This window comes from Petromyzon marinus, chromosome 2, assembly GCF_048934315.1.
Source record: "Petromyzon marinus isolate PM22_M1 ecotype Great Lakes invasive population chromosome 2, UKy_Petmar_22M1.pri1.0, whole genome shotgun sequence".
Lineage (NCBI taxonomy): Eukaryota > Metazoa > Chordata > Hyperoartia > Petromyzontiformes > Petromyzontidae > Petromyzon > Petromyzon marinus.
In genome coordinates, this window is record NC_133668.1 from 187825 (window position 1) to 215132 (window position 27308).

Genomic DNA, 27308 nt, shown 5'->3' on the forward strand with positions numbered 1-27308 from the left:
TCACACACACACAAACAGCACACACAGCTCGCACAAACAGCACACACAACTCGCACACACAGCACACACAACTCGCACACACAGCACACACAGTTCACACAAACAGCACACAAACAGCACACACAGCTCACACAGCTCACACACACAGCACACACAAACAGCACACACAGCTCGCACACACAGCACACACAACTCGCACACACAGCACACACAGTTCACACAAACAGCACACAAACAGCACACACAGCTCACACAGCTCACACAAACAGCACACACAAACAGCACACACAGCTCACACAGCTCACACAAACAGCACACACAGCTCGCACAAACAGCACACACAGCTCACACAGCTCACACAAACAGCACACACAGCACACACAAACAGCACACACAACACACACAGCACACACAGCTCACACACTGTTCACACAGCACACACAACTCACACACACAGCACACACAGCTCACACACACAGCTCACACACACAGCACACACAAACAGCACACACAGCTCACACAGCTTACACAAATAGCACACACAGCACACACAAACAGCACACACAGCTCACACACACAACACACACAGCTCACACAGCTCACACAAACAGCACACACATCTCGCAGAACACAAACAGCACACATAGCTCACACAAACAGCTCACACAGCAGACACAACACAAACAGCTCACACAGCTTACACAAACAGCACATACAGCGCACACAAACAGCACACACAGCACACACAGCACACACAGAGTTCACACACAGTTCACACAGCACACACAGCTCACACAAATAGCACACACAGCTCACACAAACAGCACACACAGCTCACACAAACAGCACACACAGCTCACACAGCACACACAGCTCACACAAACAGCACACACAGCACACACAGCTCGCACAAACAGCACACACAGCTCACACAAACAGCACACACAAACAGCACACACAGCTCACGCAAACAGCACACACAGCTCACACACACAGCACACACAGACAGCACACACAGCACACACAGACAGCACACACAGCTCACACAGCACACACAGCTCACACACAGTTCACACAGCACACACAAACAGCACACACAGCTCACACACACAGCACACACAAACAGCACACATAGCTCACACAGCTCACACAAACAGCACACACAGCACACACAACACAGCACACACAAACAGCACACACAGCTCACACACACAGCTCACACACACAGCACACACAAACAGCACACACAGCTCGCACAGACAGCACACACAACTCGCACACACAGCACACACAACTCGCACACACAGCACACACAGCTCACACAAACAGCACACAAACAGCACACACAGCTCACACAGCTCACACATACAGCACACACAAACAGCACACACAGCTCACACAGCTCACATAACCAGCACACACAGCTCGCACAAACAGCACACACAACTCGCGCACACAGCACACACAAACAGCACACACAACACACACAGCACACACAGCTCACACACAGTTCACACAGCACACACAATTCACACACACAGCACACACACCTCACACACACAGCACACACAAACAGCACACACAGCTCACACAGCTCACACAAACAGCACACACAGCACACACAAACAGCACACACAGCACACACAAACAGCACACACAGCTCACACAAACAGCACACACAGCTTCGACAAACAGCACACAGCTCACACAAACAGCACACACAGCTCACACAGCTCACACAAACAGCACACACAAACAGCACACACAGCTCACACAGCTCACACAAACAGCACACACAAACAGCACACACAGCTCACACAAACAGCACACACAGCTCACACAGCACACACAGCTCACACAAACAGCACACACAGCTCACACAGCTCACACAAACAGCACACACAGCTTACACACACAGCACACACTGCTCACACAAACAGCACACATAGCTCACACAGCTCACACAAACAGCACACACAGCACATACAAACAGCACACACAGCTCACACAGCACACACAGCACACACAGCTCACACACAGTTCACACAGCACACACAGCTCACACACACAGCACACACAGCTCACACACACACCACACACACACACACAGCTCACACACACAGCTCACACACACAGCACACACACACACAGCACACACAAACAGCACACATAGCTCACACAGCTCACACAAACAGCACACACAGCACACACAAACAGCACACACAACACACACAGCACACACAGCACACACAGCTCACACACAGTTCACACAGCACACACAACTCACACACACAGCACACACAAACAGCACACACAGCTCACACACACAGCACACACAAACAGCACACACAGCTCACACAGCTCACACAAACAGCACACACAAACAGCACACACAGCACACACAAACAGCACACACAGCTCACACAAACAGCACACACAGCTCACACAAACAGCACACACAGCTCACACAAACAGCACACACAGCTCGCACAAACAGCACACACAACTCGCACACACAGCTCACACAGCTCACACAAACAGCACAAACAGCACACACAAACAGCACACAACACACACAGCACACACAGTTCACACACAGTTCACACAGCACACACAACTCACACACACAGCACACACAAACAGCACACACAGCTCACACACACAGCTCACACACACAGCACACACAAACAGCACACACAGCTCACACAGCACACACAAACAGCACACACAGCTCGCACAAACTGCACACACAACTCGCACACACAGCACACACAGCTCAGACAAACAGCACACAAACAGCACACACAGCTCACACAGCTCACACAGACAGCACACACAAACAGCACACACAGCTCACACAGCTCACACAAACAGCACACACAAACAGCACACACAGCTCACACAAACAGCACACACAGCTCACACACACAGCACATACAAACAGCACACACAGCTCACACACAGCTCACACACACAGCACACACAGCTCACACACAGCTCACACACAGCTCACACACAGCTCACACAAACAGCACACACAGCTCACACAAACAGCACACACAGCTCACACGTAGAGCACATTCACAGAGACATCAGTCTCAGCTGCAACGCAAGCAGACGGTGGTCAGCTTACACAGACGCCACACTCACGCTCACAAACACGCACGTGCATGCAGACACACACAGGCACCTACAGGCACACACAGGCACCTACAGGCACACACAGGCACACACAGGCACCTACAAGCACACACAGGCAAACACAGGCACACACAGGCACACACAGGCAGTTACAGGCACACACAGGCACACACAGGCACACACAAGCACCTACAGGCACACACAGGCTAACAGGCACCTACAGGCACCTACAGGCACACACAGGCACCTACAGGCACCTAAAGGCACACACAGGCCCCTACAGGCACCTACAGGCACACACAGGCACCTACAGGCACACACAGGCACCTACAGGCACACACAGGCACCTACAGGCACACACAGGCACCTACAGGCACCTACAGGCACCTACAGGCACACACAGGCCCCTACAGGCACTTACAGGCACACACAGGCCCCTACAGGCACCTACAGGCACACACAGGCACCTACAGGCACCTACAAGCACACACAGGCACCTACAGGCAAACACAGGCACCTACAGGCACACACAGGCACCTACAGGCACACACAGACACCTACAGACACACACAGCCACCTACAGGCACACACAGGCATCTACAGGCACCTACAGGCACCTACAGACACACACAGGCACCTACAGGCACCTACAGGCACCTACAGGCACACACAGGCACCTACAAGCACACACAGGCACCTACAGGCTCCTACAGGCACACACAGGCACCTACAGGCACACACAGGTACACACAGGCACCTACAGACATACACAGGCACACACAGGCACCTACAGGCATCTACAGGCACCTACAGGCACACACAGGCACACACAGGCACCAACAGGCACCTACAGGCACACACAGGCACACACAGCGGCGTGCCTCCACACGTGGTGCTCTCGTGTCCGTGTGTCAACGAGTGGGTGGCTCCGTGTGTCCGTGTGTCTCTGTCCCCACGTCTCTGTGTGTGTCTCCACGTCTCCGTGTGCCTCTGTCCCCACGTCTCCGTGTGTCTCTGTCCCCACGTCTCCGTGTGTCTCTGTCTCCACGTCTCCGTGTGTCTCTGTCCCCACGTCTCTGTGTGTCTCTGTCCCCACGTCTCCGTGTGTCTCTGTCCCCACGTCTCTCTCTGTGTGTCTGTGTCCCCACGTCTCCGTGTGTCTCTGTCTCCACACAGAGCTGCTGGCCCAGGCTCTCACGTCTCTGTCTGACAAGGACTCCCCGGTGCCCGACGCAAACTTCAGACCCATCAACGCCACTGTGACCATTCTGCTGCAATACACGGACAACAGCCCAGCACTGGGTGAGCAGCAGCAGTAGAGTAGAGTAGAGAGTGTTTGTAGTGGTGGTAGTGTAGAGTAGAGAGTGGTTGTAGTGGTGGTAGTGTAGAGTAGAGAGTGGTTGTAGTGGTGGTAGTGTAGAGTAGAGAGTGGTTGTAGTGTAGAGTAGAGAGTGGTTGTAGTGGTGGTAGTGTAGAGTAGAGAGTGGTTGTAGTGGTGGTAGTGTAGAGAGTGGTTGTAGTGGTGGTAGTGTAGAGTAGAGAGTGGTTGTAGTGGTGGTAGTGTAGAGTAGAGAGTGGTTGTAGTGGTGGTAGTGTAGAGTAGAGAGTGGTTGTAGTGTAGAGTAGAGAGTGGTTGTAGTGGTGGTAGTGTAGAGTAGAGAGTGGTTGTAGTGGTGGTAGTGTAGAGAGTGTTTGTAGTGGTGGTAGTGTAGAGTAGAGAGTGGTTGTAGTGGTGGTAGTGTAGAGTAGAGAGTGGTTGTAGTGGTGGTAGTGTAGAGTAGAGAGTGGTTGTAGTGTAGAGTAGAGAGTGGTTGTAGTGGTGGTAGTGTAGAGTAGAGAGTGGTTGTAGTGGTGGTAGTGTAGAGAGTGGTTGTAGTGGTGGTAGTGTAGAGTAGAGAGTGGTTGTAGTGGTGGTAGTGTAGAGTAGAGAGTGGTTGTAGTGGTGGTAGTGTAGAGTAGAGAGTGGTTGTAGTGTAGAGTAGAGAGTGGTTGTAGTGGTGGTAGTGTAGAGTAGAGAGTGGTTGTAGTGGTGGTAGTGTAGAGAGTGGTTGTAGTGGTGGTAGTGTAGAGTAGAGAGTGGTTGTAGTGGTGGTAGTGTAGAGTAGAGAGTGGTTGTAGTGGTGGTAGTGTAGAGTAGAGAGTGGTTGTAGTGGTGGTAGATAGAGTAGAGAGTGGTTGTAGTGGTGGTAGTGTAGAGTAGAGAGTGGTTGTAGTGGTGGTAGTGTAGAGTAGTGGTGGTAGTGTAGAGTAGAGAGTGGTTGTAGTGGTGGTAGTGTAGAGTAGAGAGTGGTTGTAGTGGTGGTAGTGTAGAGTAGAGAGTGGTTGTAGTGGTGGTAGTGTAGAGTAGAGAGTGGTGGTAGTGTAGAGTAGAGAGTGGTTGTAGTGGTGGTAGTGTAGAGTAGAGAGTGGTTGTAGTGTAGAGTAGAGAGTGGTTGTAGTGGTGGTAGTGTAGAGTAGAGAGTGGTTGTAGTGGTGGTAGTGTAGAGAGTGGTTGTAGTGGTGGTAGTGTAGAGTAGAGAGTGGTTGTAGTGGTGGTAGTGTAGAGTAGAGAGTGGTTGTAGTGGTGGTAGTGTAGAGTAGAGAGTGGTTGTAGTGGTGGTAGTGTAGAGTAGAGAGTGGTTGTAGTGTAGAGTAGAGAGTGGTTGTAGTGGTGGTAGTGTAGAGTAGAGAGTGGTTGTAGTGGTGGTAGTGTAGAGAGTGGTTGTAGTGGTGGTAGTGTAGAGTAGAGAGTGGTTGTAGTGGTGGTAGTGTAGAGTAGAGAGTGGTTGTAGTGGTGGTAGTGTAGAGTAGAGAGTGGTTGTAGTGGTGGTAGATAGAGTAGAGAGTGGTTGTAGTGGTGGTAGTGTAGAGTAGAGAGTGGTTGTAGTGGTGGTAGTGTAGAGTAGAGAGTGGTTGTAGTGGTGGTAGTGTAGAGTAGAGAGTGGTTGTAGTGTAGAGTAGAGAGTGGTTGTAGTGGTGGTAGTGTAGAGTAGAGAGTGGTTGTAGTGGTGGTAGTGTAGAGAGTGGTTGTAGTGGTGGTAGTGTAGAGTAGAGAGTGGTTGTAGTGGTGGTAGTGTAGAGTAGAGAGTGGTTGTAGTGGTGGTAGTGTAGAGTAGAGAGTGGTTGTAGTGGTGGTAGTGTAGAGTAGAGAGTGGTTGTAGTGGTGGTAGTGTAGAGTAGAGAGTGGTTGTAGTGTAGAGTAGAGAGTGGTTGTAGTGGTGGTAGTGTAGAGTAGAGAGTGGTTGTAGTGGTGGTAGTGTAGAGAGTGGTTGTAGTGGTGGTAGTGTAGAGTAGAGAGTGGTTGTAGTGGTGGTAGTGTAGAGTAGAGAGTGGTTGTAGTGGTGGTAGTGTAGAGTAGAGAGTGGTTGTAGTGGTGGTAGATAGAGTAGAGAGTGGTTGTAGTGGTGGTAGTGTAGAGTAGAGAGTGGTTGTAGTGGTGGTAGTGTAGAGTAGAGAGTGGTTGTAGTGGTGGTAGTGTAGAGTAGAGAGTGGTTGTAGTGGTGGTAGTGTAGAGTAGAGAGTGGTTGTAGTGTAGAGTAGAGAGTGGTTGTAGTGGTGGTAGTGTAGAGTAGAGAGTGGTTGTAGTGGTGGTAGTGTAGAGAGTGGTTGTAGTGGTGGTAGTGTAGAGTAGAGAGTGGTTGTAGTGGTGGTAGTGTAGAGTAGAGAGTGGTTGTAGTGGTGGTAGTGTAGAGTAGAGAGTGGTTGTAGTGGTGGTAGATAGAGTAGAGAGTGGTTGTAGTGGTGGTAGTGTAGAGTAGAGAGTGGTTGTAGTGGTGGTAGTGTAGAGTAGTGGTGGTAGTGTAGAGTAGAGAGTGGTTGTAGTGGTGGTAGTGTAGAGTAGAGAGTGGTTGTAGTGGTGGTAGTGTAGAGTAGAGAGTGGTTGTAGTGGTGGTAGTGTAGAGTAGAGAGTGGTGGTAGTGTAGAGTAGAGAGTGGTTGTAGTGGTGGTAGTGTAGAGTAGAGAGTGGTTGTAGTGTAGAGTAGAGAGTGGTTGTAGTGGTGGTAGTGTAGAGTAGAGAGTGGTTGTAGTGGTGGTAGTGTAGAGAGTGGTTGTAGTGGTGGTAGTGTAGAGTAGAGAGTGGTTGTAGTGGTGGTAGTGTAGAGTAGAGAGTGGTTGTAGTGGTGGTAGTGTAGAGTAGAGAGTGGTTGTAGTGGTGGTAGTGTAGAGTAGAGAGTGGTTGTAGTGTAGAGTAGAGAGTGGTTGTAGTGGTGGTAGTGTAGAGTAGAGAGTGGTTGTAGTGGTGGTAGTGTAGAGAGTGGTTGTAGTGGTGGTAGTGTAGAGTAGAGAGTGGTTGTAGTGGTGGTAGTGTAGAGTAGAGAGTGGTTGTAGTGGTGGTAGTGTAGAGTAGAGAGTGGTTGTAGTGGTGGTAGATAGAGTAGAGAGTGGTTGTAGTGGTGGTAGTGTAGAGTAGAGAGTGGTTGTAGTGGTGGTAGTGTAGAGTAGAGAGTGGTTGTAGTGGTGGTAGTGTAGAGTAGAGAGTGGTTGTAGTGTAGAGTAGAGAGTGGTTGTAGTGGTGGTAGTGTAGAGTAGAGAGTGGTTGTAGTGGTGGTAGTGTAGAGAGTGGTTGTAGTGGTGGTAGTGTAGAGTAGAGAGTGGTTGTAGTGGTGGTAGTGTAGAGTAGAGAGTGGTTGTAGTGGTGGTAGTGTAGAGTAGAGAGTGGTTGTAGTGGTGGTAGTGTAGAGTAGAGAGTGGTTGTAGTGGTGGTAGTGTAGAGTAGAGAGTGGTTGTAGTGTAGAGTAGAGAGTGGTTGTAGTGGTGGTAGTGTAGAGTAGAGAGTGGTTGTAGTGGTGGTAGTGTAGAGAGTGGTTGTAGTGGTGGTAGTGTAGAGTAGAGAGTGGTTGTAGTGGTGGTAGTGTAGAGTAGAGAGTGGTTGTAGTGGTGGTAGTGTAGAGTAGAGAGTGGTTGTAGTGGTGGTAGATAGAGTAGAGAGTGGTTGTAGTGGTGGTAGTGTAGAGTAGAGAGTGGTTGTAGTGGTGGTAGTGTAGAGTAGAGAGTGGTTGTAGTGGTGGTAGTGTAGAGTAGAGAGTGGTTGTAGTGTAGAGTAGAGAGTGGTTGTAGTGGTGGTAGTGTAGAGTAGAGAGTGGTTGTAGTGGTGGTAGTGTAGAGAGTGGTTGTAGTGGTGGTAGTGTAGAGTAGAGAGTGGTTGTAGTGGTGGTAGTGTAGAGTAGAGAGTGGTTGTAGTGGTGGTAGTGTAGAGTAGAGAGTGGTTGTAGTGGTGGTAGATAGAGTAGAGAGTGGTTGTAGTGGTGGTAGTGTAGAGTAGAGAGTTGTGGTTGTAGTGGTGGTAGTGTAGAGAGTTGTGGTTGTCGTGGTGGTAGTGTAGAGTAGAGAGTTGTGGTTGTAGTGGTGGTAGTGTAGAGTAGAGAGTTGTGGTTGTCGTGGTGGTAGTGTAGAGTAGAGAGTGGCTGTAGTGGTGGTAGTGTAGAGTAGAGAGTGGTTGTAGTGGTGGTAGTGTAGAGTAGAGAGTGGTTGTAGTGGTGGTAGTGTAGAGTAGAGGGTGGTTGTAGTGGTGGTAGTGTAGAGTAGAGAGTTGTGGTTGTTGTGGTGGTAGTGTAGAGAGTTGTGGTTGTCGTGGTGGTGTTGGTGGTGCTGTGGGGAGCGGTAGTGTAGTGGTTAGCGCGCTGTGCTATTAACCTGGTGACCTGAGTTCGATTCCCGCTCACGGCCAGTACCCAGTGACGATTATCTGAACCGGTCCTAGGCCTCCCCTAGGTCGACTCAGCCTCAAATGAGTACCTGGTGCGGTGTGTAAACATCGCCACTAGGGAGACAAAGGCGGCCGGGCGTGGTGCTGGCCACCCACCTCCTCGTGTACCGTTCCGGCCTTTATAGGTGCTGCTCGCTAACAGCACTTGCCCCTACAGTCAGCTAAGGCTACACGGGGGTCTTTGTCTTTGGTGCTTAGTGGTGGTGGTGTTAGTGATGCTGGTGGTGTTAGTGGAGGTGGTTGTTGGTGTTGGTGGTGTTTGTGGTTGCGTGGTTGTTGATGTGGTTATTGTTGTTGTGGTTGTTGTTGTGGTTATTGTTGTTGTGGTTATTGTTGTTGTGGTTGTTGTTGTTGTGGTTGTTGTTGTGGTTGTGTCAGGCCGTGCTGTGGGTCAGTGCGGCACCATCAAACATCTCCTGGACATCCTGAAGCACCAGCCGCTGTGGGAGCGCAGCAAAACTGAGCCGGTACGGGGACACGCGGGGACACACGGGGAGACACGGGGACACACGGGGACACACGGGGACACACGGGGACACACACGGGGACACGCGGGGAGACGTGGGGACACACGGGGAGACACGGGGACACACGGGGAGACGTGGGGACACACGGGGAGACGCGGTAGATGATGACGAGTAGTAGATGATGGTGAGTAGTAGATGATGAGTAGTAGATGATGGTGAGTAGTAGATGATGGTGAGTAGTAGATGATGGTGAGTAGTAGATGATGGTGAGTAGTAGATGATGAGTAGTAGATGATGGTGATTAGTAGATGATGGTGAGTAGTAGATGATGGTGAGTAGTAGATGATGGTGAGTAGTAGATGATGGCGAGTAGTAGATGATGAGTAGTAGATGATGGTGATTAGTAGATGATGGTGAGTAGTAGATGATGGTGGGTAGTAGATGATGGTGAGTAGTAGATGATGGTGAGTAGTAGATGATGGTGAGTAGTAGATGATGGCGAGTAGTAGATGATGGCGAGTAGTAGATGATGGCGAGTAGTAGATGATGGTGAGTAGTAGATGATGGTGAGTAGTAGATGATGGCGAGTAGTAGATGATGAGTAGTAGATGATGGTGAGTAGTAGATGATGGTGAGTAGTAGATGATGGTGAGTAGTAGATGATGAGTAGTAGATGATGGTGATTAGTAGATGATGGTGAGTAGTAGATGATGGTGAGTAGTAGATGATGGTGAGTAGTAGATGATGGCGAGTAGTAGATGATGAGTAGTAGATGATGGTGATTAGTAGATGATGGTGAGTAGTAGATGATGGTGGGTAGTAGATGATGGTGAGTAGTAGATGATGGTGAGTAGTAGATGATGGTGAGTAGTAGATGATGGCGAGTAGTAGATGATGGCGAGTAGTAGATGATGGCGAGTAGTAGATGATGGTGAGTAGTAGATGATGGTGAGTAGTAGATGATGGCGAGTAGTAGATGATGAGTAGTAGATGATGGTGAGTAGTAGATGATGGTGAGTAGTAGATGATGGTGAGTAGTAGATGATGGTGAGTAGTAGATGATGAGTAGTAGATGATGGTGAGTAGTTGATGATGGTGAGTAGTAGATGATGGCGGGTAGTAGATGATGGTGAGTAGTAGATGATGATGGTGAGTAGTAGATGATGGTGGGTAGTAGATGATGGTGAGTAGTAGATGGTTTTGAGTAGTAGATGATGGCTAGTATCAGAGACAGATCTACACACAAATGAACGTGATTGATGTTGCTACATTCATCATTGTATCGGCAAGTTGCACAATGGCTGTTAGGCGTCTGCATGTTTCATATTTCACGTCGGCATTCTCTACAACACACACACACAGGTAAGTTTCGTGTTCGATTCACGTTTTATAGGCGAATGCAGTTCCACTATTCATACTCATTCAACACAAATTAAAATAAATATTGCATGGTCTTACCTTGACTTGTCAATGAAGTCCATTCGCCTATCCTTCTGGACAAATATGTCAGTGACTTTGTTGTAGAAGTCCTCTTTATTCTGTTTGAGTTTTAAAAGTCTCTCCGTCTCAATAGAGATGATTGCCAGGGATGAAAGTCGCCCTTGGTCAGTCGGATTCCGACTGTGTGTTTAGAGTCGTTTCCAAGCAGAGAACGGTGACCTTCAGCGGACGCTGTTGTAGCTGGTACAGTGAGCACCAGCAGCTGGAGTTTGTCTCCTCGGGAGCTGTCTGCATCAGATCATTCTGTTGTAGCTGGTACAGCGAGCACCAGCAGCTGGAGTTACTTTGTCTCCTCGGGAGCTGTCTGCATCAGATCATTCTGTTGTAGCTGGTTCAGCGAGCACCAGGAGCTGGAGTTACTTTGTCTCCTCGGGAGCTGTCTGCACCAGATCATTCTGGGCAAACAAGCTGAGGAGCTGTCCGGGTTATTTGCATTCTGTCCTCATCATTTGTGAACTCTACAATCCGATGAGCTCATCCTTTAGTCCAGGGGTCACCAAACTTTTTTCACAGTGTGCCAGATAACTGAAAGAATGACGAGCGGGGGCCGCATAATCATTCTGTTCAATACTTACAAGCCAGAACGAAAGCTCGGGGAGAAAAGACAGAAAACTAAGTTTAGCATTCCATGTTAATCATGGGTGAGTGGCGTGCAATGCACAAAAAACAAAGACAACCAACATTTATTTACTAAAACGTTGTCACAGAAGGCGACATTAGCAAAAAGATAGATAGTTACATCAGACCTAGTGTGCACATATCCGAATCTCACAAACTAAGCAGCAAAAAAGGTTAGTGATATTTGTGAAACTGACGTTTGGCTTTCAAGATATCATCAATGTTTGGTTTGGAATTGCTGCATCCAGTCAAGAGAATTGCTTTCAAATGTTCATCAGTCAATCTCGTTCGATGTGTTGACTTCACATACTTCATTTTTGAAAATGTTTGCTCACAGACATAAGTTGTTCCAAACACTGATGCCATACCAGCGGCAAATTTGTTCAGTTTCGGAAACTCAACATCAGGTAAGCAGCGGTAAAATTCAACAAGTTTTACTTCTCTGTGCTTCTCTCTCAACAAGTAATTTGCTTGCAAATCAATGAGCTCCAACTGTAGTTCAACTGGCACATCATCAAGGTTACAATCAAACGGATTCTGGAACAGAAGAATGTCACTCAATTCTGTCAAGATCTGAAAATCTCTTCAACAAATGCTTCTTCAAGTCACGAATAATCTTTTTCGGAAAATTGAGGTTGACATCTTCAGCGATTGTAGCGCAAAACTCTTTGAAACAGTGAAAATGAGAGAAGTTTTCTCCTTCCAGTTGTGCTTCAAACAATGACAGCTTTCTCCGAAATCCTTTGATGATTCTGTAGAGATCACAGACGAGGTTATCCTTTCCCTGAAGTTTCAAGTTCAGTTCATGTGGGATGTGATGTCGACCAAAAATGACAACTTTGACAGCCAGGTAGGATCTGACAGCTGTGGATCAGCTCTATCTTTTTCAGTGAGAAAAAACATCTATTTCGTTTCGGACCTTGTTAAAACGAAACAGGACTTTACCGCAGCTGAGCCACCTCACTGCTGTGTGATAAGGCAAGTCACAGAAATCAGAATCCATTTCTTCAAGAAAAGCCTGGAACTGACGGTGATTGAGTGCATGTCCCCGAATGAAGTTCACAGCAGAAACGACTGGTTTCAGTACACAAGAAATATCTAAGTCTTTCCCACAGAGTGCTTGCTGATGTATGATGCAATGTATGAACAGAGCGCCCGGAATTTGCAAATCTTCCAACTGAGTCCTGATCTGCCCCACCAGACCCTTCCTCACTCCAGCCATGTTTTTTCCTCCATCACCTGTAACACCTCGAAGCTGACTCCACTGAAGGTTATAGTCTTGCAACGTTTTTTGCACTTGCGTGAAAATGTCTTTTCCAGTTGTTGTTCCATGTATGCTGCAAACGGATGCCAACTCTTCCGTTATCTGAAAGTCCAAATTGACACCACGAATGAACACGAGAAGTTGTGACTTACTCGAGAGATCAGTAGATTCATCCAGCGCCAGAGAATACCACAACAAGTTCCTAGCTTATTCTTAGTTTTTTCGGTAAAGTCACATTGAAGGGAAACAACAAAATAATAAAATATATATAAAACAATAAAAAAATTCTCACGACGTTTCTACCATCACTCAAACGGTCGTCTGAGTTTGAGTTATGGTCGAAACGTCGTGAGAATTTTTTTATTGGTTTATATATATTTTATTATTTTGTTGTTTCCCTTCAACGTGACTTTACCGAAAAACTAAGAATATGAATTACTGCAGTCACGAAAGCTTTAAATCAAAGTTCCTAGCTTTCTCGCGTATCTGTAGCACTATGTTCTCTCCAAGTTCTTCTGTTCTCCGCACAACTAAACTTGCCGAGAGGCTGATACTTCCAAACAAATCGGCTCTCTCAGGACACAAGTCATTTGCTGCTTCCATCATACACTCTTTGATGAAGTTGCCATCAGTAAACGGTTTTCCTCGTTCTGCCATCTTATGCACTATTTTGTAACTTGTAAGAGTGACAGATTCATTTTCAGCAAACTTTCTCGCGAAGAGATTTCTTTGAGTTTTTAAACCACGTTTCTTGGACTCATATTGCTCAGAGCGTAACTTTCCAGAAAACTTTGAATATGTTGATAGATGTCTTGTTTCATAGTGATGCCGAAGATTGTACTCTTTCAAAACGGCAACACTTTCGCTGCATATTACACAACTAGCTTTCTGGTCCTTTGTTTCCACAAAGAAGTACTTTACTCCCCATTCTTCATTGAAAACGCGACACTCGGCGTCCACTTTTCTTAGTAGCCATAATGAAGGGTGAAGAAAACGGGATCTGAAAATGAAAAAGACATTGAATTGTTTCCTATTGAAACACAAGAAAAGCAGAGGATCCAGGGGTCACTGGTGAAGCTACAGCTCACCAAAGGTACATATTAAGTTTATATGTACCTTTGGTAATAGAATATATCACATAAGGTTTACAAAATATATAAATAGGGCGGGCCTAAATAAACAGCCTAGAGACCAGCTCGGTTATCACTTTGACCGGGGAATTTTTCTGAGCTGGGGATAATATTTTCGTAATAACACGAGGCTTCGATGGCATTGTTATTCTTTGTTTGTTACTTTATGACCTCTAATCACACTTGTAGTTCACTTACCTATCACTGTCAAACAAAGAAATCCTTGTTACATACCTATAGAATGGATGACAGGCAAAAATAAGTAAATATTTCTGGAGCGTCGGACCTGTGTTGACCAGCCGGAAAATCTGGGGGTGGGAAAGATGCGTGTTTGTGTGTGTTGCCATGGCAACCATGGTAACGTGTTGCCATGACGTTGCCATGGAAACCATGGTAACGACAGAGCATAGGCGGAGCTACCACGAGCCGGGGAAGGACTTGGGATGGCGCGAAATAAGCAAACATTACAATAAACAAGAACATCTAAATACAGTAATTTAACATTTAAAATAGTAAATTTAAGGCACATAGCAGTCAGGAGGTCTCGCACGCGTGACGATCTCCTAGTCTTCTAAACATAATATTTAAATTTAAATTGTACCACAACGTCTCGTGTTCCATACGTTTTGTCAACCAAATTCAAGTACCGTAGGCAGGCCTGATGGACTGACGTCGCGGGCCGTAGTTTGGTGACCCCTGCTTTAGTCGAACAAAGTCAAAGTAAATTTCGATTTAAAGCTTTCGTGACTGCAAGGATTCATCTTCTTTGGTTCTTTCGGTAAAGTCACGTAGAATGAGATTATAATAATAAATTAATAAAATAAAATAACACAATAAAATTATCACGACGTTTCGGCCACTTGTGTTGTACCTTGCGTATTGTGATAGGCTCTGCAGTTTGTTGTCATCGAAATGTCGTGACATTTCATAAAATTTCGTGCACTCAACCACACCAAGGAAAGTTAGCTCACCGCAATGATCAAACCCAGCTTTCGTGTGAACACTGAGATTGTCCGGAATGTTATAAAACATTATTTTCCCCTCATCTCTGATCGGCTGTTGACTTTGGGCATTGTCTGTCAGGCCAAGTGTGACGCATTTCTGCTCGAATCGATCACAGAGTCAAACTCCCCTGTCTCTGGCGTTCCACAACTCCCATCGTGTGGCGGATTCGCGCACAGCGGAATCCACTGTCCGTTACTTTATTCTGCAGCACGCGAAAGAGTGCTGCAGTTTCATTGTAAATGCCCTCACGTGCCATCATGAAGAAGCAGCTTGATGCCTTTGACAGCCAGAGATCATATCCGGCGGCCATCATCAGGGTGTCATTGTCCCAACCGTCGGGATTTTCGCTCATAATGCGGAACACAGCAGGCAGATCAGATTGGTAGCTGCTGATCGTCTGAACGAGTCTAGAATCTGAGCTCCATCTCGTGGGCGCTGCTCTTGGTGAACGTCGCTTCACGACATCGTCCAGTAGCTGGGGTGCGCTTGGTCGACTTATTGAAAAATGTCGCAAGTCTCTCAACTGTTTTAATAAAACGTTTTACACTCAGGCCTACATTTAGCTGAATGCGAGAGCACCAGGTTCACTTTGTGTGCATCACAATGGGTAAACGTGGCTTCAGGAAGCTGTCTTGAATCTTGGCCTGCACCTCACTGAGATCTGATGCCATCACAGAGGCTCCGTCGTAAGTCTGAGCTAGCAGCTCTTCAACGCAATTGTGTTTCCCCAACACTCCCAAAACATCATCAGCCATAGCCTGGTGCTCGTCTGTCATCACTGACAATCATCAAATCCCAAGAACGCCTCCCTCAGCTCACAAGTCACCTCACTTCTAGCCACACAACGCAACGTGACAGAGGCCTGGGCTTTGTTTGTGACATCTCCTTTGTCTCGTCTACTTCCACTGCAACACATGGGGCTGCATTAATCTCCTCTTTGAGATCATTTCTGATTACATCACCGGCTGCTTTGATTCAATCGTTCTGTATTCTGTTTGATAAGCCAGACAACACAGTGTATGTCTCCAAATGTTTCATCTTTCTCAGCGAGCATTCAATAGCTCCTCCACATCGTTGCCACGATTAGAAGAGCTCGCACTCTCATCATCGTTACCACGACACGCTAAGTCCTGTTTGGCTAGGAAGCCGGTCGCATTAATGAGGTCTCTTAAAACCTCACGGTTTTCCTTTACCTTGGCATCGTGGATGCTGATGTTTAATCTCCGCTGTTCATTCAAAGCCAGATCTATCCTTGAAGCTCCAAACGTTAAAGCTATTTGACTTTGAATGTGAGTTGTCGATTTTTCACGTTTGTTGAGGCTCCTGGGTAGATTTTCCAAGTCACAGAATCCCGCGTCAGTCCAAGCGTTGTCGGTAGTGGAGAACAGAAGGCAGGGGAAGCAGTGAAGGCGATTCACTTCGTAGCACAGCCAACACAGCCAGTCTCTTCGTTGGTACCACTCCATCTGAAAGGACCGTGTTAGTGTCTGTCCCTTCGCTTGAAGTCGGTCCTCAGGCATTGGTCTTCCATTGTTTATCACTCCCTGTTCTCATTGAAAGTCCAATTTTGAGACGTTTTAAAGCTAGAGATATAACTTGTAGATTTGAAGTTTAGAGATATAACTTTTTACATTTTCGCAGCCGCTGGAAATGTTTTGCTAGAGCTGGCTGACGTGGAGGGAGAGCGAGCGTCAATTATGTGGGCTCAAGACATGCCCCCCTCAGTGAGGCAGATGTGATAGCTGCCTCACTGAAGGGGGCGTGTCCTCACTGAGGGGGCGTGTCTTCACTGAGAGAGGCGTGTCTGACACGCCCCCCTCAGTGAGGCAGATGTGATAGCTGCCTCACTGAGTGAGGCAGATGTGATAGCTGCCTCACTGAAGGGGGCGTGTCCTCGCTGGGGGGGGGGCATGTCCACACTGAGGGGGGCGTGTCTTCACTGCGAGAGGCGTGTCTTTATACACAATACGTGAAGTAAGTTACCTGGAGTATGGAAGGCGAGGACATGAAATGAAGGGGTCTACAAACATTACATTGGTGACACACAGAGAGACAGTAACAAGCACGCGTTGATTGACCGCGCTCCATCCAGTTACTGAGGGGTTGTGCAATCAGAGGGGAGGCTGAGCTCGTCGCTGCCTCACCTCTCGTCTCTTCGTCTTTTTGTAGCGGAGCTCCGCAAGTTTGGCGATTTTGACTCTAAAATGATTGGAATTGTAGAGAAATAACATTTATAATGCAGATGGTGAGTAGTAGATGATGGTGAGTAGTAGATGATGGTGAGTAGTAGATGATGGTGAGTAGTAGATGATGAGTAGTAGATGATGGTGAGTAGTAGATGATGGCGAGTAGTAGATGATGAGTAGTAGATGATGGTGAGTAGTAGATGATGATGAGTAGTAGTTGATGAGTAGTAGATGATGGTGAGTAGTAGATGATGATGAGTAGTAGATGATGATGAGTAGTACATGATGGTGAGTAGTAGATGATGATGAGTAGTAGATGATGATGAGTAGTAGTTGATGATGAGTAGTAGATGATGAGTAGTAGATGATGATGAGTAGTAGATGATGATGAGTAGTAGATGATGATGAGTAGTAGATGATGAGTAGTAGATGATGGTGAGTAGTAGATGATGATGAGTAGTAGATGATGATGAGTAGTAGTTGATGGCGAGTAGTAGATGATGGTGAGTAGTAGATGATGGTGAGTAGTAGATGATGACGAGTAGTAGATGATGGTGAGTAGTAGATGATGATGAGTAGTAGTTGATGGCGAGTAGTAGATGATGGTGAGTAGTAGATGATGAGTAGTAGATGATGGTGAGTAGTAGATGATGGCGAGTAGTAGATGATGAGTAGTAGATGATGGTGAGTAGTAGATGATGATGAGTAGTAGTTGATGGCGAGTAGTAGATGATGGTGAGTAGTAGATGATGGTGAGTAGTAGATGATGACGAGTAGTAGATGATGGTGAGTAGTAGATGATGATGAGTAGTAGTTGATGGCGAGTAGTAGATGATGGTGAGTAGTAGATGATGAGTAGTAGATGATGGTGGGTAGTAGATGATGGTGAGTAGTAGATGATGGCGAGTAGTAGATGATGAGTAGTAGATGATGGTGGGTAGTAGATGATGGCAAGTAGTAGATGATGGTGAGTAGTAGATGATGGTGAGTAGTAGATGATGATGAGTAGTAGATGATGGTGAGTAGTAGATGATGGCGAGTAGTAGATGATGAGTAGTAGATGATGGTGGGTAGTAGATGATGGCAAGTAGTAGATGATGGTGAGTAGTAGATGATGGCGAGTAGTAGATGATGCTGAGTAGTAGATGATGCTGAGTAGTAGATGATGGCGAGTAGTAGATGATGAGTAGTAGATGATGGTGAGTAGTAGATGATGGTGAGTAGTAGATGATGAGTAGTAGATGATGGTGAGTAGTAGATGATGAGTAGTAGATGATGGTGGGTAGTAGATGATGGCAAGTAGTAGATGATGGTGAGTAGTAGATGATGGTGAGTAGTAGATGATGGCGAGTAGTAGATGATGATGAGTAGTAGATGATGGTGAGTAGTAGATGATGGCGAGTAGTAGATGATGAGTAGTAGATGATGGTGAGTAGTAGATGATGGCGAGTAGTAGATGATGGCGAGTAGTAGATGATGAGTAGTAGATGATGGTGAGTAGTAGATGATGGCGAGTAGTAGATGATGGTGAGTAGTAGATAATGGTGAGTAGTAGATGATGGTGAGTAGTAGATGATGGTGAGTAGTAGATGATGAGTAGTAGATGATGGTGAGTAGTAGATGATGGTGAGTAGTAGATGATGGTGAGTAGTAGATGATGGTGAGTAGTAGATGATGGTGAGTAGTAGATGATGGCGAGTAGTAGATGATGAGTAGTAGATGATGGTGAGTAGTAGATTATGGCGAGTAGTAGATGATGGTGAGTAGTAGATGATGATGGTGAGTAGATAATGGTGAGTAGTAGATGATGGCTGGTAGTAAAGGATGATGGTGAGTAGTAGATGATTGTGAGTAGTAGATGATGGTGAGTAGTAGATGATGATGGTGAGTAGTAGATGATTGTGAGTAGTAGATGATGGTGAGTAGTAGATGATTGTGAGTAGTAGATGATGGTGAGTAGTAGATGATGGCTGGTAGTAGTACATGATGGAGGGAGTAGTTTACTTGAGCCCCACTTTAATCTCATTAGGTGCTCTCTCAGCACTGGATCACATTTTGAAAGCATCTCAACCATCTCAAGAAAGTCCCCTTTAGTCAATGAAGATTCATCTTCCTTGTGGCCACGGAATGCCAGATTCTGCTTGGCAAGACACAACGTGAGATAGCAAGCAATCTGTGCAAGACGTCCCTCCACGTCTTCTTCTCCATTGCCATCACAGAGATCGTTTCCCCGTCAGTGGTTTTGCGCAGCCTCAGTCGTGCTGCCCACGTTCTACACTTGTGAAGGCGACGTCGGTGCTCTTGGGACGTCTTGTGGTTACTTCCCGGGCTCAGTTCCCACCGCTTCTGAACCCCCCCAGTGACAAGTGAGGATATCCTCGTCTCTGTAGCGCTCACGGCAAACAGCCGGCAGCACAAACGGTGAGAATCCTCGCTGAACGAGTGAGTAAACCGTCCGTGGGCGCGGAATATTCTCGCCGTTTGGCACCACCTTGTGAGACCACTCTTTAGAGAGCTGGCACACATCTCCCTTGGCTCCTGCATCTCGTCTTGCCGCTACACTGGAAGAGGCCCGGCTCTGTTCTGGAAAGAAGCACTTCGTCTTTTCGTGATCTCAACCCGAAAATGATCTGGAACTGATATCTCCCAGAAAGAAACATCACAAAATTATCAAATCTTTCTCCTTAACGACACTCATCTCAGTTACGGTGTCATGGCTCGAGTCACTCTCAGCACTCTCTTCTCATTCAAATTCTGACATTTCCACTCCTCGCTCTTCTGCAGAATGCTTGCTAACATTAGAAGACTCGGCTTTATCAATTGGCGACTGACGAGAGCGGCGTCTTCTGACGAACCCTGGCCATCGTCCGGTCTTCTGACATGTTGAAGCATGTGTACTGTAGTTATCGACATCGGAGACTGTTCTTAGAGGCAACACGTATTTATTATAACTCAGTTCAGGGCAACGTACGCAATACTTGAAGGGGTATCGGCCCCTTCACCCGTACTAGTCTGGGATATACCCCTAGGCTATCTGCCTCTCCACCTACGCTCCTAGGTCCTCCGCTGAGGACTTAAGGGAGGCTACCTGACCTGGCCCAGCCAAGGCTCAGGTCCCGACCACCGGCCACACGAGTCCAGCCCTCAGAAGGACATCGGCCCTCGTGGTTCTGGGGTCGCACCCTGGCTTGCCTTGCCCGGCCCTCAAAAGGACAGCGGATCAAGGGAGCTGCAGGGCCTAGCTAGTCGGTCTTCTCTCTTCACTGACTCTTCATCTTGCTTGAGTTGAACTGCCTCCCAGCACCCCGGGTCCCCCCTGTTATACCGTCCCTCTCTGAGGGGCGGGGCTGGGAGGGATCACAGCGTCCCCCACAGCCCCCCAGGGTGGTGCCGTAGCGGACGTGTGTGTGGCCACCGCCCTACAACCGCGTGTCACCCTCCCGTCACACTTCTACACATGGACACAGCAAGTGTTGTGAGTGATGTCATTCTTGCCTCTTTTGCTCTCCGTTGCTGGCATCTACTTGGCCTCTCTGATCTGTGCACTACTCCACGTGCCATGATAGACAAAAAGACAGACTAGCAATATTTGATTTAAAAAAAACAATAAGAAAATGTAAAATGTAAATCTATTGGCTATGTTAGTTCTATCAAATGTAAATTTTAATGTGTCACTTTTTTTAAACCGTAATTCAATCTTAAACCCTGAAAATTGATTTAAAATAAGATATATATTTGCAAGACAGTGATGTTTTTAAAGATAATTTAAAAAAATTGTAAACTGAATTTAAGATTTAAGTTATATTTCTAAACATGAATCAAGAAACATAACGTTTCCCCCCACTTCATGGTTTAAACTGTCAATTTCTCTATTTATTTATCAAAGCATTATATAATCAATAATTGTTCTATATGTAAGTTTATAAATTTTAATCATAGAATAATGTGATAAATATAGTTGTAAATTTCTTACATTTTATACTTCTAAAATTATATGAATACTAACAACATTTTTTGGAAAACATTTCTTTATTGAATTACAACATTGTATTAGTTACAACATTACTGTATATTAGTGACAACATTATATTAGTTACAACATTACTGTATATTAGTGACATTATATTAGTTACAACATTACTGTATATTAGTGACAACATTGTATTAGTTACAACATTACTGTATATTAGTTACAACATTGTATTAGTTACAACATTACCGTATATTAGTGACAACATTGTATTAGTTACAACATTACTGTATATTAGTTACAACATTACTGTATATTAGTTACAACATTATATTAGTTACAACATTATTAGTAACTGAGGGAAGCCTTTTTTATTGTTCTCCTTATCCTTTAATGACTACTTCACTCTCAACAAAGTGATTGCTCTAAGTTCACAACTACTAACTACCACGACATTGTAGCTAAACACCAGAACATGTGGCGGAACCAGCGGCTATAAAGACAGCAGCAGTGACGAACACGACAGTCACGTGGTGACTGAGACCACGTGACTCGTAGCGTCACTGGAGTAGGGCGGCAGCGACAGCTCTGAGCGGAGCGCGTTAGAAGGTTCTACAAGTAAATGTTGTTCACAGAGTTTAGCCGTGCAGGGATATTGATACGGTACGTGTGAGCTGGGCTTGCGAAGGATGTTTTTGTGGTCATAACTACCTACAGGGATATTGTTATAAACAATAATACATTTGTGCTGAAACACTGCACACACAAATTGTTGTGTATAGAGAGAGAGAGACTTTGTTGTTAACAATCTGATGGTGTCACCCGGTGCAGTCAGCACCCCCCTAGTGATGCCATTGGCGAGTAGTAGATGATGGTGAGTAGTAGATGATGGTGGGTAGTAGATGATGGTGAGTAGTAGATGATGAGTAGTAGATGATGGCGAGTAGTAGATGATGGTGAGTAGTAGATGATGACGAGTAGTAGATGATGGTGGGTAGTAGATGATGGTGAGTAGTAGATGATGAGTAGTAGATGATGGTGAGTAGTAGATGATGGTGAGTAGTAGATGATGGCGAGTAGTAGATGATGATGGTGAGTAGTAGATGATGACGAGTAGTAGATGATGATGGGTAGTAGATGATGGTGAGTAGTAGATGATGGTGAGTAGTAGATGATGGTGAGTAAGTAGTAGATGATGGCGAGTAGTAGATGATGGTGAGTAGTAGATGATGGTGAGTAGTAGATGATGACGAGTAGTAGATGATGGTGAGTAGTAGATGATGGTGAGTAGTAGATGATGGTGAGTAGTAGATGATGGTGAGTAGTAGATGATGGTGAGTAGTAGATGATGACGAGTAGTAGATGATGGTGGGTAGTAGATGATGGTGAGTAGTAGATGATGAGTAGTAGATGATGGTGAGTAGTAGATGATGGTGAGTAGTAGATGATGGCGAGTAGTAGATGATGATGGTGAGTAGTAGATGATGACGAGTAGTAGATGATGATGGGTAGTAGATGATGGTGAGTAGTAGATGATGGTGAGTAAGTAGTAGATGATGGTGAGTAGTAGATGATGGCGAGTAGTAGATGATGGTGAGTAGTAGATGATGGTGAGTAGTAGATGATGACGAGTAGTAGATGATGGTGAGTAGTAGATGATGGTGAGTAGTAGATGATGGTGAGTAGTAGATGATGGTGAGTAGTAGATGATGGTGAGTAGTAGATGATGGTGAGTAGTAGATGATGGTGAGTAGTAGATGATGACGAGTAGTAGATGATGGTGGGTAGTAGATGATGGTGAGTAGTAGATGATGGTGAGTAGTAGATGATGGTGAGTAGTAGATGATGGTGAGTAGTAGATGATGGTGAGTAGTAGATGATGGCGAGTAGTAGATGATGATGGTGAGTAGTAGATGATGACGAGTAGTAGATGATGATGGGTAGTAGATGATGGTGAGTAGTAGATGATGGTGAGTAAGTAGTAGATGATGGTGAGTAGTAGATGATGGCGAGTAGTAGATGATGGTGAGTAGTAGATGATGGTGAGTAGTAGATGATGACGAGTAGTAGATGATGATGGTGAGTAGTAGATGATGGTGAGTAGTAGATGATGGTGAGTAGTAGATGATGGTGAGTAGTAGATGATGACGAGTAGTAGATGATGGTGAGTAGTAGATGATGGTGAGTAGTAGATGATGATGGTGAGTAGTAGATGATGGTGAGTAGTAGATGATGATGGTGAGTAGTAGATGGTGAGTAGTAGATGATGATGGTGAGTAGATGATGGCGGGTAGTAGATGATGGTGAGTAGTAGATGATGGCTAGTAGTAGATGATGGTGAGTAGTAGATGGTGAGTAGTAGATGATGGCGGGTAGTAGATGATGGTGGTGAGTAGTAGATGATGGTGAGTAGTAGATGATGGCGGGTAGTAGATGATGGTGGTGAGTAGTAGATGATGGTGGTGAGTAGTAGATGATGGTGGTGAGTAGTAGATGATGGTGAGTAGTAGATGATGATGGTGAGTAGTAGATGATGATGGTGAGTAGTAGATGATGGTGAGTAGTAGATGATGCTCACCATCATCATCTACTACTCACCCAGGGACGTTTCCTCGCTCGTGCTCCGGGCTTCACGACTGATCCCAGCGGTGCCCGCGGGAGGTTTGTCGGCGGCGGTAGCGAGGTTTTTGTGAACTTGCCGTCTGGAGGTTTTGTCGGTGCTCGTCGACTGCCGATCGGCCGTCCGGCGATGTCCTGGGGGCTCGCTCGGTGAGGTTTGTGGGCGGCTCCTTTCCCGTCCCCCTGCCGCCATCGTCTTCTTGCCGGGTTCAGGGGCCGGGGCCGTCTGCGATCCACGTCGAGTCGACGTCAAAGTCGTTGGCGTTCTGGAGACCGGCGGGGAGCGCCGGCCGAAGCCTCCCGCGGGGCCGCGCCGGGAGCGGTCACGCGGGACGGCGGTCGCCGTTCTCGCCCCGCCGGCAAACCGGAGAGGACGGCCTCCACGGTCGGTCCGGCGCGCCGACCTCGACCCGGTCGCCGCGCTTCAGCGAGCCTCGAGTAGGAGGAGACACAGAGAGGAGGAGGAGACACAGAGAGGAGGAGGAGACAGGGAGGAGGAGGAGACAGGGAGAGGAGACATAGAGAGGAGACACAGAGGAGGAGGAGGCAGAGAGGAGGAGACACAAAGAGGAGACAGAGAGGAGGAGGAGACAGGGAGCGGAGTAGAGACGGAGGCCAGGAGGAGGCGTCGTGGTTTGCTGCATCCCTCTGGAGGCAGCGGCTCAACACCCCCCACGATGCAGTTTCCTCTTCTCCGATAGCCTCAGCGCATCGGCCGTGACGTCACGGCGTAGTGACGTCACGGCGTAGTGACGTCACGGCGTAGTGACGTCACGGCGTAGCATCATCTACGTGACGTCATGACGTCACACCCTAGTGAGGTCGTGACGTCACACCGTAGTGAGGACGTCACACCGTAGTGAGGATGCCTCGCCGCTGCTCGCTGTACACAGACCACCGACGCACGGCCGCTCGCCGCACTTGGAGACACTCGCACCGTCAACAACAAGCAGCCAGACGCACCCTCATGTGCACCTCCATCAGCACACACGTGTCAACATACATGTAAACACACGTGTAAACAAGCATGCAAACACACGCTTAAACAAACATGTTAATACACGATTTAAAGCTTTCGTGACTGCAATGATTCATCTTCTTTGGTTCTTTCGGTAAAGTCACGTAGAATGATAATAAAATAATAAATTGATAAAATAAAATAACGCAATAATATTCTCACGACGTTTCGGGCCACAACACAAGCGGCCTTCATCAGGTGAAGGGGGCGAGACTGTCTGGTAGGACAGCGCTGGAGTGAAAGAGCCACGTTCAGATACGGCCTTTAAGCTGTGTGAGAGGAACAAAGCGCCTTGACAAAGGAATTAGCATATAATTTAGCATTGAAATGGCTGAATGATTAGCTTGTGACTGGTCACAGAAATAGCTATGTTAAAAGTTAAAGCATACACACCCGCAGAGGCACCCAACAAGCATGTTAACACATGTAAACACGTAAACAAGCATGTAAACACACGTAAACACGTGTAAACACACGTAAACAAGCATGTAAACACACGTAAACACGTAAATAAGCATGTAAACGAATCTAAACACGTAAATAAGCATTTAAATAGGAATGTAAACATGTAAACAAGAATGTGAACACATATTAAACATGTAAACACATGTAAACACGTAAACAATAATGTAAACATACATAGTAAACATGTAAACACATGTAAACACGTAAACAATAATGTAAACACACATAGTAAACATGTAAACACATGTAAACACGTAAACAATAATGTAAACACACATAGTAAACATGTAAACACATGTAAACACGTAAACAATAATGTATACATACATAGTAAACATGTAAACACATGTAAACACGTAAACAAGCATGTAAACATACATAGTAAACATGTAAACACATGTAAACACGTAAACAAGAATGTAAACACACATAGTAAACATGTAAACACATGTAAACACGTAAACAATAATGTAAACGCACAGTAAACATGTAAACACATGTAAACACGTAAACAATAATGTAAACATACATAGTAAACATGTAAACACATGTAAACACGTAAACAAGCATGTGAACACACATAGTAAACATGTAAACACATGTAAACACGTAAACAAGAATGTAAACACACATAGTAAACATGTAAACACATGTAAACACGTAAACAATAATGTAAACATACATAGTAAACATGTAAACACATGTAAACACGTAAACACATGTAAACACACATAGTAAACATGTAAACACATGTAAACACGTAAACAATAATTTAAACACACAGTAAACATGTAAACACATGTAAACACGTAAACAATAATGTAAACACACAGTAAACATGTAGACACATGTAAACACGTAAACAATAATGTAAACATACATAGTTAACATGTAAACACATGTAAACACGTAAACACATGTAAACACACATAGTAAACATGTAAACACATGTAAACACGTAAACAATAATGTAAACACACAGTAAACATGTAAACACATGTAAACACGTAAACACATGTAAACATACATAGTAAACATGCAAACACATGTAAACACGTAAACAATAATGTAAACACACATAGTAAACATGTAAACACATGTAAACACGTAAACAATAATGTAAACACATAGTAAACATGTAAACACATGTAAACACGTAAACAATAATGTAAACACACATAGTAAACATGTAAACACGTAAACAATAATGTAAACACACATAGTAAACATGTAAACACATGTAAACACGTAAGCAATAATGTAAACATACATAGTAAACATGTAAACACATGTAAACACGTAAACAATAATGTAAACACACATAGTAAACATGTAAACACATGTAAACACGTAAACAATAATGTAAACACACATAGTAAACATGTAAACACATATAAACACGTAAACAATAATGTATGCATACATAGTAAACATGTAAACACATGTAAACACGTAAACAATAATGTAAACATACATAGAAAACATGTAAACACGTAAACAAGCATGTAAACATACATAGTAAACATGTAAACACGTAAACAAGAATGTAAACACACATAGTAAACATGTAAACACGTAAACAATAATGTAAACATACATAGTAAACATGTAAACACATGTAAACACGTAAACAATAATGTAAACACACATAGTAAACATGTAAATACATGTAAACACGTAAACAAGCATGTGAACACACATAGTAAACATGTAAACACATGTAAACACGTAAACAAGAATGTAAACACACATAGTAAACATGTAAACACATGTAAACACGTAAACAATAATGTAAACACACAGTAAACATGTAAACACATGTAAACACGTAAACAATAATGTAAACATACATAGTAAACATGTAAACACATGTAAACACGTAAACAAGCATGTGAACACACATAGTAAACATGTAAACACATGTAAACACGTAAACAAGAATGTAAACACACATAGTAAACATGTAAACACATGTAAACACGTAAGCAATAATGTAAACATACATAGTAAACATGTACACACATGTAAACACGTAAACAATAATGTAAACACACATAGTAAACATGTAAACACATGTAAACACATAAACAATAATGTAAACACACATAGTAAACATGTAAACACATGTAAACACGTAAACAATAATGTAAACACACATAGTAAACATGTAAACACATGTAAACACGTAAACACATGTAAACACACATAGTAAACATGAAAACACATGTAAACACGTAAA

General features: G+C 45.2%; 1 protein-coding gene across 1 annotated transcript in view; it reads left to right on the forward strand.

The window, feature by feature from the left end:
• Positions 1-27308, forward strand: part of LOC116950727 (uncharacterized) — an 85633-nt gene that overhangs the window by 35686 nt on the left and 22639 nt on the right. The window contains exons 6-7 of the mRNA XM_076068680.1: positions 4318-4443; positions 9206-9294. Coding sequence (XP_075924795.1) covers positions 4318-4443; positions 9206-9294 — 215 coding nt within the window. The remainder of the gene's footprint in view (positions 1-4317; positions 4444-9205; positions 9295-27308) is intronic.